This window comes from Photinus pyralis, unplaced genomic scaffold, assembly GCF_008802855.1.
Source record: "Photinus pyralis isolate 1611_PpyrPB1 unplaced genomic scaffold, Ppyr1.3 Ppyr1.4_LG6, whole genome shotgun sequence".
Classification (NCBI taxonomy): domain Eukaryota; kingdom Metazoa; phylum Arthropoda; class Insecta; order Coleoptera; family Lampyridae; genus Photinus; species Photinus pyralis.
Window position 1 is genome coordinate 2869894 of NW_022170663.1, and position 19597 is coordinate 2889490.

Consider the following 19597-nt stretch of genomic DNA (forward strand, 5'->3'; position numbering starts at 1 on the left):
TATTAATTTTGGTGCGTAGAATCCAAAACAATTCGTACTTTTTCGATCAGACTTCTCAATCAAAAGTTTTGGACTAGAACCCAATTTCGAAAGAAAATTCAAAAGGCTGTAACTTTTGAACTAGTAGCCCAATCTTGGAACTGTTTGAAATTATGGATTCTACAGGCCACATTCTATAAGAAAATGTTTTTTTCCGGGTCGATCTGAGACAATTTTTTTTCCGGGCCTCAAAAAAGGCAGTGTATAACCTTCCTTTTTTACCAAAAATCGACTTCACCAAAATTTTTCGGGACAAACACTTTTTCTTATTAATTTTGGTGCGTAGAATCCAAAACAATTCGTACTTTTTCGATCAGACTTCTCAATCAAAAGTTATAGACTAGAAACCAATTTCGAAAAAAAATTCAAAGGGCTGTAACTTTTGAACTAGTAGCCCAATCTTGGAACTGTTTGAAATTATGGATTCTACAGGCCACATTCTATAAGAAATTTTTTTTTCCGGGTCGATCTGAGACAATTTTTTTTAGGGCCTCAAAAAAAGGCAGTGTTAACCTTCCTTTTTTACCAAAAATCGACTGCACCAAAATTTCTCGGGAAAACACTTTTTCTTATTAATTTTGGTGCGTAGAATCCAAAACAATTCGTACTTTTTCGATCAGACTTCTCAATCAAAAGTTATAGACTAGAAACCAATTTCGAAAGAAAATTCAAAGGGCTGTAACTTTTGAACTAGTAGCCCAATCTTGGAACTGTTTGAAATTATGGATTCTACAGGCCACATTCTATAAGAAAATTTTTTTCCGGGTCGATCTGAGACAATTTTTTTTCGCGCCTCAAAAAAAGGCAGTGTATAACCTTCCTTTTTTACCAAAAATCGACTGCACCAAAATTTCTCGGGAAAACACTTTTTCTTATTAATTTTGGTGCGTAGATTCCAAAACAATTCGTACTTTTTCGATCAGACTTCTCAATCAAAAGTTATAGACTAGAAACCAATTTCGAAAGAAAATTCAAAGGCCTGTAACTTTTGAAATAGTAGCCCAATCTTGGAACTGTTTGAAATTATGGATTCTACAGGCCACATTCTATAAGAAAAATTTTTTCCGGGTCGATCTGAGACAATTTTTTTTTCGGGGCTCAAAAAAAGGCAGTGTATAACCTTCCTTTTTTACCAAAAATCGACTGCACCAAAAATTCTCGGGAAAACACTTTTTCTTATTAATTTTGGTGCGTAGAATCCAAAACAATTCGTACTTTTTCGATCAGACTTCTCAATCAATAGTTATAGACTAGAAACCAATTTCGAAAGAAAATTCAAAGGGCTGTAACATTTGAACTAGTAGCCCAATCTTGGAACTGTTTGAAATTATCTACGTAACTTAAAAACAATAGGGACCTTCCTTATATCCTTAAGACCATGTGTACCAATTTTCAAAGTGCACGTTTCTAAACCAACTATCATGCACACGGACAAACGGATGGTCAAAAATGGATCTGTTCCAAAATCGCTAGGATTAATTTCAGAAAGGCGTACGTATCATGTGCACGACGCTTTAAAAACTGGTACACGTATTCTTAAGGATATAACTGGTATAAGAAAGGTCCTGGTAGGTACCTCCTGTATAATAATAATAATACGCTTTTACTCCCCTTAAATTTGTATAAAACAATAGAAATATAAAAAAAGCTAACCCCATACAAAGTATAACTTGATTTTTTAGGTAGTATTAAGACTTTTATCTAGTATACTATTTTAAATTTTTAATGAATTTGAGTGACAACTATTTGAATACTTACTTTTACTGTTTCGAATACTTTTCAAAGTAAGTTAATGAAATACTTTTCAAAGTATTCGAATACTTTTTATTGTATTCGAATACCTTTGAAAGTATTTGAATAGTTATGTTTTAAAGTATTTGAATACTTTTCAATGTATCTGTATCTAGTATTCGCTTGTGCTGGACGTAAAGGTATTTAGTAGGTATTCAAATACCTTTGATTTGTGTAAAGTATTTACTATTTAGTATTCAAATACTTTTTGAAAGTATTCTGCCCAGCTCTGCCTACATATCAATATTTAATTGCGGGGGTTGAAATTTCTGTTTGTTGTACATCAAAGATTTTTGTCATTTTGTCATTTTAATGTAATTCGGCCTTATCTACATAAGAATATTCAATTGTGGGGGTTGTAATTTTTATTGTAGATAAAAAATTTTGGTTTCTTTAATAGGATTTACAAAAAACTTTACAATTGGCATTTAAAATACAATCCTTTCTCGTTTAAAACAATATACGCAATTGTGGGGGTTGAAATTAATTTTTGTTGTACCTACACCAACAATTTTTGTTTGCTTAATAGATTAGGTTTAAAGACTTACAAGCAACCCTGTAATTGTTTGGATACGATGTGGGGAATGCTACAACATTAAGCAGAAAACTATTCACTGTAATTTCAAATAGTTTCAACATTGCAAAACAGCGAAACTTGTGAAGGGAGCGAATTATCTCTACCACATGATTAGAATAAATAGCAAAGACGTTCATTTACTTCGAAACATTCTAGCTCTGCTTATTTTTCACTAGTTTTTAACTTTAATTACTTATCCCTGTGGGCTCGGGAGTAGAACTGATCCCTTCCGCCGTGAAGATCTTACAAGGCGATCAATGAGCAAAACAGGCCGCCTTAATAAATCAATAAAACCCACGGGCAGTAGCGATAAAATGCATTGGAAACTACATAGCGATGGGATCTTTGGGGGGTCTTCATTTTGCGTGCTTTCTTCAGGAAATTTTTAGGTTTCGAAACGAAATTAGTAAATAACCAAAGTAATAAGAAAAGCCCTGTTTATATGTTACTTTGTTTTGCTTCTTTCAATCAATTACATTCTAAGTGTGATGCATTACATTGCGAAAGAAATATACCCGTTTCGCATTAGTCAGCATCATTCCTTATCACGGTAATAAGATAATACTTTACCTCCACGTTAAAACAAATCGGGGCTGTTGCATATTTGCATTCGAATCGAGTGGTTCGCACTCTCCATAAGTAAAGCCATAGTTTTGTGTATTGGAAAAGTATTCAAGGTGAGTTCCTTCAGTAATAATTATTTGTTTTGACTTAATTAACGAGACCTACAATCAAAATTCATTGGAATTCAGGCATTTTGAAAATTTTGGAACGCGATTTGCGCGTTTTCATCATTTAGTATTTGTCACACTGCTGTTCTAATGAGCGATAAGTCATCTTGGTACTTGGTGACTTCTTGCCATGCAATACACATATTTTTTGTTCTGCCATCTGCAACTTTTGTCTGATGTGCCTTTTCCTTTCTCCACACAAATTATTATTTTGAACAACTTTGGTGATAAATCCAGCAATCTCAATGACTTAGCACTTAACTAACATTTTTACTTAAGAAATAGGGTCAATAATGCGAAAAGCAGAGTTACGGATCATTTTTAGAAACACGTAACCTAACAGGGACTTTATTAAGCACTTGAATTTTTCGTACGACAAATAAGTGGTTTTAAATTCATTAATTTAATAGCAACAATAGGTACCTTACCACCTTCTACCCATGCTCGCTATTCGCTATTTTTTTCAAACTACCCTATAAAAAATATACTCCACTTGTTCTCTAAGTTATACTGTATCTAATGTTGAACATACAGGGTGTATCACCTAAGATCCCTCGGATCATAACTCATTTAACATAAAAGATACCGAAAAGTCTTAAAGCAAAATTGTACCTACACAATTACCGCCGACATGTTTCTAAAATATTTTATTGTTATTATTGTGTATTGGAAAAATTATATAGGTTCTGTCACAGTTTATAGTGGTAAAATTAATATACTTTTTTCTTTAATAAAGAACTTTTACTGCTTTCATGTGAAAACGGTTCAAAAACTTTGTATAGTGTTCAGAAATTCATATCAAATTTCGCAGTTTTGGAAATGCGAAAACTTTATTTTTTTAATGCAACACTAGGGCTTACAAATAATCCTACAATTTCCACCAAAAGATGCAATCCCTTTTCGTTTACAAATCTCGACATATTTAAAGTATAATTTACTCTTACTTGCATTTTCAATATGTAATTGAAGGGGTTGAAATTTTTCATATACAACAAAAATTGTTTCTTTAATAGATTATGTTTAAAGGTCTTACAAACAACCCTAACATTGCCACCAAAGGTTATAATCCTTTCCCGTTTAAAAATCTCTTCATTTTTAAGGTAATTTCGCTCTTACCTACATAGAGTATTAAATTGTGGGGGTTGAAATTTCTGTTGTACACCAAAAATATTTGTATGTTTAATAGATTAGGTATGTTTAAAGAACTTACAGACAACCCTACATTGCAACCAAAGGTTGGAATCCTTTCCCCGTTTAAAATCTCGTAATTTTTAATGTAAATTTGGTCTTATCCAAGAATATTCAATTGCGGAGTTTGTAATATTTGTTGTACATCTAAAATTTTGGTGTCTTTAATAGATTATGCTTAAAGGATTTACAAAGAACCCTAGAATGGGCACCAAAGGTTATAATCCCTTCCCGTTTAATAATTTGATAGTTTTTAGGATAAATGGCTCTTACCTAAAGAGCAATATTCAATTGAGAGGGTTGAAATAATTGTTGTACACCGAACATTTTTGTTTGTTTAATATACTATGTTTAAAGGACTTACAAGCAACCCTACAATTGCTATCAAAGGTTATACTCCCTTCCCGTTTAAAAATCTCATCATATTTAAGGTAATTCGATCTTACCCACATAACAATATTCAGTTGCGTTGCGGGGGTTGAAATTTCTGTTGTACACCCAAAAATTTTTCCTTGTTTAATGTATTGTGTTTAAAAGGCTTACAAGCAACCCTACAATTGCTATCAAAGATTATAATCCCTTCCCGTTTAAAAGTCTCATAATTTTTAAAGCGCAATTTGCTCTTACCTATATACATAGCAATATTCAAATGCGGGGGTTTCAAATTTCTGTTGTACACCAAAAATTGTTGTTTGTTTAATATATTATGTTTAAAAGATTAACAGGCAACCCTACAACTGCTACCAAAAGTTATAATCCCTTCCCGTTTAAAAATCTCTTCATTTTTAAGTACGCAATTGCGGAGGTGGACATTTCTATTGTACACCAAAAATTTCTATTTGTTTAATAGATTATGTTTAAACGCATATACTAGCAACCCTACCATTGCAGCCAAAGGCTAGAACCCTTTTCCGTTTTAAAATCTCGTAATTTTTAAGATAATTCGATCTTATTTACATAAGAATATATTCAATTGCGGGGTTTGGGATTTTTGTTATAAATCAAACAATTTACTTTCTTTAATAGATTACGTTTAAAGGAATATACTAGCAACCCTACATTTGCCACTAAATCCAAAAGATATATAATCCCTTCACGTTTTAAAATCTTCTCATTTCGCTCTCACCTGTATAGCAATGTTCAGTTGCGGGGGTTGAAATTTTTGTGATGCACCAAAAATGTTTATTTTGTTTAATAGATTATGTTTAAAGAACTTACTAGCAAGGCTACAATTTCCACCAAAGGTTATAATCCCTTCCCGTTTAATGTCTCGCCATTTTTAAGGTCATTCCCTCTTACCTGCATACCAATATTCAATTGCGGGAGTTGTAATTTTGTTGTACATCAAACTTTTTTTGTTTAAAAGACTTACGGCCAACCCCATTACCCTACATTGCAACCAAAGCTTACAATCCCTTCCCGTATGAAAACCTCGCCATTTTTAATGTAATTGGCTCTTACCTATACATAGCAATTGCAATTGCGGGGGTTGAAAATTCTGTTGTACACCGAAAATTTTTGTTTGTTTTATAGGTTATGTCTAAAGGACGGTTGCCTGTAAGTCCTTTAGACATAACCTATAAAACAAACAACCAAAAGTTACAATCCCTTCCCGTTTTAAAATCTCGTTGATCTAAATAGCAATATTCAATTGCAGGGGTTGAAATTTTTGTTGTACACTAAAAATTTATGGGTGTTTAGTAGGTAACTTTTAAAGGACTTACAGCCAACCCTTTATTGCATCCAAAGGTTACAATCCCGTTTTAAAATCACTTCATTAATTTTTAAGGTAATTCGATCTTATCTACATAAAAATATTCAATTGCGGGGGTTGTAATTTTTGTTGTAGGTCAAAAATTTTGGTTTCTTTAATAGATTATGTTTAAAGGACTTACAAACATTTCTAAAATTGCTAAAAAAATACGATCCCTTACGGTTCAAAATCTCGTCATTTTTAAGAATATTCATTTGCGGTGATTGTAATTTTTGTTGTATATCCAAAATTTTTGTTTTTCTGGTCGATTGTGTTTAAACTACTTACAAAAAACTCTACTATTGTCACCAATGGATATAATCCCTTGCAGTTTTAAAATTTCGTTATTTTTAAGGTAATTCGCTCTCACCTGAATAGCAATATCTAATTGCGGGGGTTGAAATTTTTGTTGTACATGAGACATATTTTTGTTGTTTCAATAAAAGACTTGCAAGCAACCCTACAGTTAACAACCAAAGGTTACAAACCATTCTCGTTTAAAAATCTCGTAATTTTTAATATAATTCGGTCTCGTCTGCATAAGAATATTCAATTGCAGGGGTTGTAATTTTTGTTGTAGATCAAATATTTTAGTTTCTTTAATAGATAATGTTTAAAGGTCTTACAAGCAACCCTACAATTGCCACCAAAGGTTATAGTACCTTCCCGTTTAAAAATCTCTTCACTTTTAAAGTAATTCGCCCTTACCCACATAGCAATATTGAATTGCAGGTGTTGACATTTTTGTTGTACACCAAAAATTTATGTTTCTTTAATAAATTATGTTTCAATAGACAAGAACGAAATTTTGTGGTCTTGGCCATGAAATATGGGTTATGCATCAATTTATGTGTGGATTGGGCAAACCACACAGGCTAGTTAAAAAAGAAGGATCCCTTTAAAATGTTACGAAAAAACCGAATTGAGGTTTTCTAGAGGCGTTCTAGACGATAAATCTTTGTTTGTTACTTGACTAACTAACCTTCACAATTCGATCACACAGAAACTGATCCGAAATTCTACTTAAGATTTAAATGCACGGCAACTTTTACTTTAATAAACTGTGATTTAGACAACGAAGACTAAATTATGTGCTAAAATTAAAGGTTTGGTCCAAGACTTAGTTCAGTAGCGGCCAAAAAACTTAACTTATTTTTTTCATTCCTGGTACAGCGTGTGTTCAAATTTTATTTTGCACGTTACTAAAAAATAATGATTTTGAAAATTATCAACTATTGAAATAGCCTAGTCGTACGTAAAACCTCGGCAACAGGATATTATCTTTAAGTAGACATTGTAGGGTTACTTTTAGGTCTTTTAAACATATTTACACCCCCGCAGTTAAATATTGGTATGCAGGTAAGAGCGAAATACCCTAAAAATGACGAGATTTTTAAATGGGAAGGAACTGTAACCGGCGGCAATTGCAGGGTGCATGTCCATTAAACACTAGATTAAACATAATCTATTAAACAAACATACATTTCTGGTGTCCAACAGAAATTTTAACCCCCACAATTGTAATGCAGGGAAGAGCGAATTATCTTAAAAATTACATTTTAGAAAGGAAATGGATTGTAACCTTTGGTGGCAATGTAGGGTTGTCTGTAAGTCCATAATCTACTAAACAAACAAAAATTTTTGGTGAACAACAAAAATTTCAACCCCCGCAATTGAATATGATCTTAAAAATGACGAAAATTTTAAACGGGAAGGAATTGTATCTTTTGGTGACAATTTTACAGTTTCTAGTATAATATTTCATTTGCATGAGGGCTTTTTCCTGAAATTGGTAAATAATTGGCGGGTTTGGGCATCACTCAAAAACTTGAAACACTTACAGCGTGTGCCATTTCCCAGGAGCTTTTAAATTACGTAGTTATATGCTATTATAAGTGTATACATTTTGTTGCACGAGTGGGTTCCTTATTCCTTATAGGTTTGTCAGCGAAACAGTTGGCCCCCAAAATACCGATTTGATCTTAGTTTTCTATTTATTACCGTATTTATAAATGTTTTTGAACTTTTCTTCACGGTTCAAAAGAGTAATTAGTGGCACTGTCTTCTCTTATACATGTTGAAATAGTATTGCGTCACAATTTTACTTACATCCACGTTGTTTCTCTAAATTTTCATTGTTGTGGTGTATAACATTATTGAAACTCTCATAAGATCACGGATTTTTAAAGAGTGCAAGAAACGCTCCTAATTACGGGGCAGTTTTTAAGTCAGGATTTCATGTTATAAAATTACGATTGTCTTGTTACTGAAGTGGTGAATATGTCGATAATTATTTACTTTTGTGTAAAGGTTAGAAAGGGGTACGACACATCATAAATCTTTTTTAATCTCATCTCTATATTCCAAGAGTTTGTCGTCTTTTATTTTCGTATATAATGCGACTACTGCTTTACTTATCCATTAGGGTGGTGACGTTAAAAGAACGTTCTATCGAGTTCATGTCTCAAATTCAAAAGCAAAATGCTGTAATGATTGATTATATGTATACAGTGTAAATTACTTCCATATTTTGCAAGGTAAATTTCTTTCTATTTACTTAAAGTGTGCGCAATTGATACCTACTCATATTCCAAAGGAGTTTACAACTAATTTCAATTTACAACTGATTAAGCGTTTAAAATACCAACGTTGATTTTCTATGCGAAATTTTTGCCTTTTGTTTTCTATTGAAAGAGTTAGAAGATTAAACCGGTGGCGCAATTACATTATCATCGAAGGGTATTAAAGCGACTTCCTCATTGTATAGGTACAGCTCGGCCAACTGCACTACACTCGGCCCTGCGCTCCCCTCAAATAAAGGCGCTATAGGTAAGAACTTTTTAATGCAACATGCAATGCTTTTCGTGCATAATTAAAAGGGTTTATCATTTTTTGCTGACCACAAAAACTAAAAGGCGGCAGGTTTAGTGTGAGAACGGCCAGTTTAAAAATAAAAAAAAATAAATATATACCGAAATAATTTACCTGAGTTTTTTACATAGTGGGTGAAGACGACTAGGATAAAGTATTTGAATAACTCTTCTCCCTTTTAGCTCTGTTGACATACCATGTCTTTGCATATTAAGTAGTGTACGTATGCACGGTTTTTTCTTCTGTTCGCACGATAAATGAAGTGTTCCTTCATTAGATAAAAAGGATGCTTTATTCTTATTTCCTTTTATTACTATGGGATCCCGTTTTTTCTTTTATTTTCATACTGCTGACCCGATGCGATAAAAAAACTGGAGGATGAATTTGATGTGACTTTTTATTCTCCTTGTCTTTTTAATGCTAGCCCATGCCTCTCTTCCCTTTTTTTGTCTGAGACATTGTGTTTATTTATTTGCTGGACAATTTTGATATCGATGGTTGTGCTTTGCTAATTTACGTAAATGATTATGCGTTTTTGGGATCTACAAATAGATAATTGCGATTATACTGATTTAAATTCACATTAATTCTCATTACCCATTAGTATTAAAATTTACAAATTTTCTACAAGTTTTAGCAGAGTAAATTTTCGATAAGCCCAGTAATTAATTACTGTTTCTGATGTTTATCTCGAAAGTGCGCATTTTGAACAAAGACTAATCAGTATTTCTCTAAAACATGAAAAAAGGCAAAGGAGCATGCAGCCGACGTGAAACGGCTTTTGATTAAAGAAAACGAAGGAAATCAGATGAGTGAGTTTCTCATCATTTATTGGAACCATTATGTAATTATTAACGATCCACGAGATAATTTTGTATTACTGTCTGTCTGTCTGCCCGTTCATGTGCACGATAACGTCAGATCGCTTTGAAAAAAGGTACATATTTATAGCCCAAAAACTACTTGCAGCAAAACTGTTCCTGTCATCATTCCTATTAGAAAGAACATGTGAAGCTCCAGGTTTTTCTGTGGTACCAAATATTCCTTAAACCACAAGTCGCTATGCGGGTGCAAAAAAATTGTTTTGTGCATGCGTAAGCCCACTTTTTTATATGCTGCCGGATGTGTAAAGATCGTTCGGTATTACGTTGTATCCGATATTCTATCGCATTTGGTTTTCGTTGATTATGCAAAATGTTTTACCAATTTTATTGAGACATCAAAACACACTTTGAAGATATATATGAGATATATGTCAGTTTTTGTAAAGAACCTGTAATTTTTGAACCTGAAAGGAGCTATATATTTATGTGCAATTAATTAAAAGGTGGTTTGTGGACCCTGTAAACAAAGTCAAGAAAAGAAAAGTGCGTCACAAAAATTACAGCCCTCGCAATAGGCAAACCTTTACGTAAAGATAATTATTATTTTAAAAAAATGTATAACTTTTGAAACAGAGAGGGTATATACTTTTATGTGCCCTTAAAGGGTAGCTTGTGGTATCTGACAAAATTAAACGAGGAAATATAAATATTAGATGGTACTACAAAAATTACAGCACTCACACTAGATGGTCATGTAAAAGTGAGCTTTTATTTTTTTAAACTATAGAGTAAAGGCCAGTCTGAACCCCGCTTCCCCCTCCCCCTCCTACCTCCCACGTGGGAATTTACGAAACACATGTTTTCTTGTAGCTCATATCATGTAATATTAGATTTCAGTTGTTTGCCAATTTACAGTATTACCCGGAAAATTCCAGGAAAACAAAGAAAAGTACATTTTTTAAAACTCAAGTTTTTGGTCGTATTGTTCCTAATACCAACTCTCTTATTTATGGAGAGATTTCTTTGAACTTTTAACCAAAGATGTTTCTAGTTGAGGCATATAGTCAAAATCAGATGCGCACAAACTTTCTTATTTATAGAATCATTTTTTTTTAACTTTAACCATATAGATGGTTCAATCTAGTAAAGAAAAACATAGCGCATATAACTATGGCTTTTTAGAAGGTACTGATCAATGTATGGGGAACGCACTAAAATTACTCGCCTTCGGACGAAAACCTTTTTGCGTTTTTCCATATTCTTGGAAATTTTCCAGGGAAACACGGGGAGGCACTGTTAGCTAACTATAAAAATCTTAACAGGCTAAATTATAATATATTCATCAATTTGATGTTGTAACTATGAAGAATACAATGTTTCAATTACAATATCCTGTATTTCAACTTAATGTAGTGAATGTACGTTGGTAAATATTCCATAAAGGGAAAGTTTCCAAGAATGATTTGGGGGGGGGGGGGAGATACTGGAGTGGTTCCAATTCGTCTTTAATGCTACGAAAAATGAGAAGTCATTTCAATTAAATCGTGTCCTACTGTCCAAATGCACCAATTGCGTTTATTTAAGGTTGGTACAGTTGGAGAAGAAGTAATATCACTGAAGAAATAGGTCAATTTTCACGATTTCCTCTGTTAACGATATTCCAGTGAGGAAAACAGTCCCATAGCCTTTTACTATTCGTATTTATACAAAGCAATTCTAAATGGACCTTTTTTGAAGATTTGTAATAACCCCAATGTTCGGGACCTTTAGTTTTTTTGAAGGCTCGTATGTGCAAACGTACAATTTCTTTCACGACGTGTGTCGACCAGAGAACTTTGGTTTTGGGTGCTAGAGCTATATCATTGAAAAGATTCATTCGAAAACCGATTATCCTTTCCATGAATGAGATTTTGTGAACAGTAAGAAAACTCCCTAATAGAAATAGACTTTTGATTACTTTTACGGTACTTAGGGCTACTCGTACTGCTACAAGTTGCTACGACTGAACAAAGAACATTAGCAACATTAATTATTTTTGCAATTTAACTATTATTAATTTAATTATTCTTAGTCTTTTGTATAAAATAAAAAAAAATATTAAAAAAGGTTTGTAACCATCTAAAAATATTGCACCTATTAATAAAATAGGATTTTATACTTCTTTAAACAACGAAAAGCAATTTACGATGGGCTAAACAATAATAAATTAATTAAATTGGTAAATTATAACTCGGCTTATCACAGGTTGTTTTACATCGTTGAAAAGAGCGAAAATAATTCCCTTTAAAGATGTAGGAATCCAATATGGCGCCAATATGCCAGGAAAGAAAGTTGCTATTTATATACCCATCGCTGACCACCCTCCCTCGTTTTGAGGTTCGCTCTATCGAATCGAAATACTTTCATATTATCTACCACAACCTTTATATGGGGTTTCTCTTGAAATTTGTTTTAATCCGGAATAACAAAGTGACCCACGATCTGGGACACACTGTACATATTACTAACAACTAATATTTTCTATAACTGGAAACTCAAAATTGGGCTGGAACCCAAATACCTTTTTTGCACTACAGGTCATACACTCGCCATTGGCGAATATTAAACGTGTCACTGTAAGACATGGTTAAGGCTACGAGTAAAAAATAAGAAGGGGTTGAAAACTCGGAATTTTCATATACCTACCACCAACTTTTTACAATTATTTCAGAATAATTTCCAGGTTTTCACATTCACAGTGTCATTTTTCTGTTCTTTTACTAAGATCATATAGGTACTAAATAATATACAAGCGCCTTATGTCCGCGGCAAGCGCTTTATAAAATGTGACCGTTCCGGAATTAAATGTTTGACTTGAACGCAAAAACCAGTGGCCAGGGGTTTTAATCGAATATTTCAGGGACTGTTTCACTTACGGTGGCAAGAGTTTACCAATACTATCATAAATATATTAGAATGTTCCAATTACCTTTGTTTTTGGATGAAAGCTGGAAATAAGGGAAGTACAAAAGCAATCGTCAGTTAAATTATTTCACTAAAATTGTTGGGTACTATTTTTTTTCTGTTGTATACCTCAAAAAGCCTATACCTCTCCTGCAAACATCTTCTTTGGTTTGATTTTGATACTTCTCGTTGTCTATTATATTAGTTAATGATAATGATAAGAACAGCGTAACCAACGCCTTTGAGAATTATATATCATATTCAGACGTCACTGCCTTTTATCAACTGTTTCTTGTTGCCGAATTTGGAAAATTGGAAAACATTGGAAACATGTGCAACATTTTCTGCCCATTTACCTGTAGAATCATCAAGCAGATGAATCCACGTGCATATCACCGCCCGGTAAGTATACTTATTGAGATTAATATTATTGGATGCTTTAACGCTCAAACCGCCCTCTTCAACGGTTTCGTGTAGGTTTGAATTCTGGAACGCTTCTTTTGTGCAGAAAATGCGTCCACATTGCTATTATCTTTATTTTCGTGATTTGAGGTTGATTGATTGCGTTTAAAACTCATTTCTTAATTTCTATGCCGATACTTAAATTGACCATTCAACTTCAGTAATTGTGTATCTTTACGTAAATTGTTGCATCAATTAATTATGTGCAGCTTACATAATGCTGGGCGTCGACTCCGATCTGGAGAAAGATCTTTGATGTAAAACTGCCATACACCTGTGTCGTAGACACAAAAAATAAAGAACAATCTATAAAAATTGGAATAAGTGAACGTTCTTTCTTAGCGCCATTGCGTACCGAAGGTTTAAGATATACAAAAATGGTGCTTTTAGTCAATATGAAGTATAGGCAAATCCATTCGTGACACAAAGTATGTGAATGTTTCAGGTGAATTATGACACTGCTTATAGAAATTAATTCAACCGCCGAAGGGAGGTATTTAGTAAACGGGTCCAAATTAGCTCTCCAGTTTACTAAAGTAGACGTTATACCTTCGACCGAGCGTTCAATGCGCGCCCCTAGTTCAACTCGTTGTAATAACGCTATACTTTACCTAAGCTTCCCACCCCAAAACTATATGTTCGGTGCCCTGTAGGTAGAAATTTGCCACTTACCATTTTAGCAAACACTCCATACTGTACCATTCTACGATTGGTTAACATTTTTTTATGGGTGGGACAACATTCGCCCCTAATACGGTCCCTTTTCTGTACGTGGGAATATGACAAAAGCATGTCTAGGAATAATTTAGACGGGGCGTTTTTGCTAGCATATTGAAAAAAATATTTACCCTTTAGCGTACAAAGAAAATATTAAGCAGGATGATAGCAAATTAATATGAAAAAAGACCCTTCCTTAGGTTACCCAAGTTTTTGCGTTTCGGTGCGAGATCAGTTTTTCACATGCTTTATTAATTCTGAAGGTTTAGTGACCTACTGAAAAAATTGCGTTTGAAAGACTGAACTGAAATTAGGCGTCCCAAAGTTACCTGAATATTTCGGAATACACGAGATTCATGAACCAAGTACATGTATAAAAAGAGTAGCGTACACTGACTGCATCTTATACGACCGAAGAATTGAAGGCATTTAAATTTTTTACTAGAATAATTAACTTCTTTAAAAAAAACTAGAGCGGTTCCTCTCGTCGAAATCACGTACAAAAACTGGTTTCTTAAATTGCCGAATAGTTAAAGCAAGGTAACCTAAACTTTTTACCTTTGTTGTTTATAGACGTTGGGTTATTAAAGCTACGACGCATCTTGTTTACAAAAAAAAATAATATGTGGATGGTTTGAAATGAAAACTACGTCAACAACAGTGTTGGAGAACTATGACCAATGCAAAGTTTCACTCTAGACTAGTTTAGGGCGCTGAAAATTCATTCATGGTATATTTTCCGTTAAACATCTATTACAATTCTGAAAGATTTCGTGAACTAAATCCATTTGGATTAAACGTTTTTGGAAAATGATGTGAAAAACCTATGATTCCGTATCATTGTGAATAGTGAAAAGTTTTAATTGTGTCAAAAATGGTTTAGGATCGGTTATGTGTTAAGGCGCTAATTTATTTTGTGATTAATTATTTTGCTCTTTACGCAGAAAAGGATGAATTAAAAAATGATTTTGCTTTTCACATCTTTTTGAATTTCGAATTAATTCATTTTTAGACTAATTGAAACTATGAGTTGCTGTCCTGTCCATCTGTGGACACGATAACCCTAGATAGAAGTGGTAATTAGGTTTCTCTTGGTCCAAGTAAGAACCCCGTTGAATGTTGAGTTTTATAAAAAGTTATTTGTTTGTCGTGCGAGGGTAGTGGTGTTGCTTTGGTGGTAAATAATACATTTTTAAAATTCAATCGTTTCTAGAGTACTAGAGTAACTACTAGATCTGTGCGATTTACCAGTTCCCAAATGAAATTGGTAATTAAATATTTTTCGCACCGTATTCCATTTAAAATTATGATCGAGTGAAGAAGAGCGGAATTTAGTTTCTTTATATCGATTTAATGCATTTTGTTGTTTCTTCAATTGACAAATACAGGGTGAACATTTTGTCTGGAACATTGAATATACCTTCAAAACAACGTTTTTTTTAAGAAGCTCTTCATGGTATCCAACATTATAACGAGTTTGCTACCACGTACTTGAAATTTGTGGTCAGAGGCGTACTTCTGCATTTTTAATGGCAACCACTATAGTTTTCATTGCACATACTTAAAGGATACACGTTTTTGGGATTTGGGTATAGCAGCACAACAAACTTATTTATTACATTAGGTACATAATCAAATTAAGGAAAATATAGTTTAATTAATTCATACTTTTACTAGTTTGAGTAGTTATCTTGTTATTATTAAAAAAAGTTCATTCCTTAATAATGCCTCACGAAAAATAGTACTTTCCATTAAAAAAAAGTGCCCGCCCCCCTAGCCCTAGCCAGCTCCGGCCGCTGCTGTGGGGTTTCTCTTTTTCTGTTGATGTTGTTAAACAACGCTTATGGTATGGTGAAATCCAAGGGTGAATGGTTGGTAATTAACTGAACTAGCACATGCACGGAGTACAACTGGTGCGATGCACTCATGATCACGGTCCTTTGCATATTCCACTTAATGGTTTTAACAAAAGAATATCGTTTTTTTTTCAACGTAAACTAGTGAAATTATTAAATTAATTAACACAACAGGTTTCCTTAATTTGAGTTTTTCTCTTAAATTTATGTATTAAAAAAAATGATAAAAAATGATTTATTTTTTTGAAATAATTTTTGGTGCTGTTATATCCAAAAAGTGTACTGAAAACTAGTTGTTGCCATAAAAAAATAAACCCCCCTTGACCACACAGAAGTACCTGACAACGCCACTGGCCACAAATTTCAAATACTGGTAGCAAACTTTTTATAATTTTGGATACAGTAAAAAGCTTATTTAAAAAACATTCTTTTGAAGGTATATTCACTGTTCCGCACAACATTTTCATCCTGTTATTTACAGTCAAAATGATGTATGACATTTTGCTCGATCCTAACCGTTTTTATCTATGGCCAAAACGGAAAACTAAAGAAGTATAGGAGTTACTTCCCCAATTTAATTACTGCGGTCTTCAAGAAAATGTGGTTTGTTCATAAATAGCGCTCGTTAATAAATGAAAAATTTATTAAATTTGGATATCTATACCGATAGGATTGTGGTGCGGATCCAAAGGTAAAAAAACATAAGTTCAAGTCTTCTGCTATTGGAATTATAGCAATGAATCGATTTATGTTAATTTTGCTTAGACGTGAAAGTTCTTGAGAAAAGCTACAGCTGGCTGGGAGGACGAACCAATGAACTTCCATCAAGTACGTCTCAAGCTAAGGCTTTCGCAACTCAATAATATTGCATTTTGTTTTCTGTTTTGTTAAAACTTCACCTTCGTAATTTCGTATAATTGCCCTGAATTTACCTCAAAATGATTCTTTTCACTAGGTACACAATTTAAAAATAAAAATAGTCAGTGGTTCTACAATATTGTTCAAATGGGATTCAATTTTTATAATAATCCTGAGACTAAATTACATCATAGTCCAGAAATAAAAAATTAAATGGAATGTATCAGCATGTATTAGTGGTATATGTCTAATTTTGAAATTTGGTACACGGAATTTTCCTTCCAAATCTCTGTTCTACAAATAATAAATGACAGTGTAACACAAAAAGTCAGAAGAACTGAAATTCTGAAAGTTCTTATTATTACGCAGCTAAAGAAGCGTTTCATCTTTTCACGGACTGTCAGTGATGTAGACTCGAGTTTGAGGGGCAATTAAAAAAAAACTGTTCGGCGGATTTGGGTAATTTAATTAAGAAAGGAAAGGTTCATTTCACAACATAATAGTTTTAATTTAATTTGGTCTTTCTTCCAAATTAACTATATAGAGCAGTAAACCCGCACTTAGCTGGGGATCAAATATGGAGCTTTTAAAAAAATAGACAAATCTATAGGAATTCAGTTATTTTGGTGTTAATTTTCAAGCTCAGGTCTAGATACTTTTTTGCGTCGACAGTATTAGTTTAAGATCATAGGGGTAGTACTAAATAGATTTGGAGGCGGATTGGTCAAACTGTTGGTGTGACATTTCTGCTCCGTCTTTCAGCAGTTACCCAAACAGAGAATGGAGCTAAATAGTGGTTTGCTAAGCTTTCTATTTGTAATGGAAAATGCAATTCTTGTCAATTTATTGGTTACCAGATACAATGTTTCATGATCAGAACCAGACATTGTTGTCCATAGGTTAACAAAATTTAAAACGTCGATTCTGTGATCTACAATGATTAGATATAGTAATACTGCACTAATGGATTTAAGTAAAATAATTACTGACCTGCAAGCCAAAGTTAAAAAGGAGTTAGAAGAATGAGTTTAGGGGTCAATGAAATCGAGAGGAAATGAACGTGAATTACAGAAACAAAAGTAATAAGAGTGAAGTGACTAGAGTTTTAAAAATGAACAAGCTGAACTACATTCAAGCTAGAACAGGGTGGATTGGTACAAAGGAGTACCATACACTTTATGAAAAGGCTACATTTTTGGTTTAAGACAAATCCATTGTATTTTGGTTAAAGTATGACTGTAAGATTCAATTGAGTGCAATTATGAAGTTCAATGTCTGAACGTGGTAAATACTATACATATCTTTCGATTTTTGGACCGAATGAGAATATCGGCATCCTTTTTCTTTTATAGCGCACTTCTCCTGAAATCAAAACCGTGTGCGCGTTGTTTGTCCATTCTGTTTAGGTTTTCCTTGGTGCGCTTTTTGGTTGCTATTTTGACTATTTCACTTGGTCATTGGAGATGATTACCATTATTAATTCAGTAAAAACGTGTCGAAAACCTTTTCAATTAGTATTCCTCTCCGCCATATTCACAACTATGATCTGTGACTGTGAGAGGTATTCAAAACCTTCTCTCTTCATTCCAACAATCGTCTAATCTTTCGATCTCTTCGAAGAAAAAGGTGTATGCAACGTATAAGGAATGTTTATATCGTGGGCACTACAATCGCGTCCATTTTTTCCCTTAACGAAAAATTGCGGGGAAAAACTTGAATACCTTTAACAATACAAGTTCACTGGAAGCCTATATTTATAAAAAGTTCGAAAAGAGTTTTTCCTTCAAGACGGGTTTGACCGTTGAAGTTGTCCTGCTATTTTAAATGGACAAAAAAACGTAAATTGTTACAGCGCCAATAGTAATTAGCAATAAATTACTAATTTGTGTATTTAATTAATGCCCAAGAATCTGTACTTATGTACTCAGTTTTATGTAAAGGTGTTTAAGTAATATCATTGGGATTGTAACATCCAATATGCTGTTTTTTGATGTCTGACTGTGGTTTAGTTTTTGTTAAAGCAACGCACTGGTATTTCTTATGAGATTATTATCCAGTGGCGTAGTGTTAATTTTCTACGTTTTTCCCAAATGTGATCTCTGATAAGAACTACAGTAGGTACACGATATTAAGTTAATAAGCTAGTAATAAGCTGGATTTTGGGATGAATTTTTTTTTTAATAAACTGACAAGACGCCACTGAAGTTTAATGTTCGGTGCGATACAATTATTGGTATTGAACTAAAAAAACGCAGGTAAAGACAAGTTAACAGTTGCAAAAAGAGCGTTGTTCTGCTAAGGCGGATCAATTCGATGTACACTTTAGATGCGCAGGTAAAAAATAAATTTTTGTCACTTTGGGTCGCGAAATGAGTTTAAATTTCCACGCTACGCACAATGTCTATTCAACCGCTTCGTGATCAATTTTCAAAATAAGTTTAGGCAACAGTAAATGAAGTGTTAAAGGTTTGACTGTCCGTAAACGATGATGAAATTCGTCGTTTTTGTACCACAAATCACAGGATTGTTGTTTTACAAGAATAGAAATTGGCTTACATAACAAATGAAGATTAAACCATGAAATGTTTCTCTAATTTCAATTGATACTAACTTGTATTGTTATGATTTTTGCTCATAATTTTTCTTGGTAAGGACGGAGATGCGGAATTCCTGAGTAGCGAAGACGACGCCGATGCCGACGCCGTTATTAACGCGACTGGTGGCATATTCAACTTTGGCGATTGCCGGGCACTAACACAAGTGGTCACTACATTTATTAGTGACGGTCCTGCACTAGAAGGCCGAAGTTCTTCACTACTGTTATTAATACCCGCCTCCATCGCACAAATTAACACATTCTCTTGTTCGATTTAAATTAAACGGTCGAAATAAAGGGTTGAAGCTGTAACTAGTTTCAGAATGCACTGACCACGTTACTGCAACAAATGGACTTTTTTTCATTTGTTTTTCCCCTTTACTACCCCACT

At 33.5% G+C, this 19597-nt stretch overlaps 1 protein-coding gene across 1 annotated transcript in view; it reads right to left on the bottom strand.

Annotated features, from left to right (window-relative positions):
* LOC116175196 (NGFI-A-binding protein homolog) overlaps positions 1-19560 on the bottom strand; it is a 25644-nt gene extending 6084 nt beyond the window's left edge. The window contains exon 1 of the mRNA XM_031493331.1: positions 19222-19560. Within this exon, the coding sequence (XP_031349191.1) occupies positions 19222-19450 (229 nt within the window). The 5' untranslated portion in view covers positions 19451-19560. The remainder of the gene's footprint in view (positions 1-19221) is intronic.
* Positions 19561-19597: the final 37 nt, after the last annotated feature.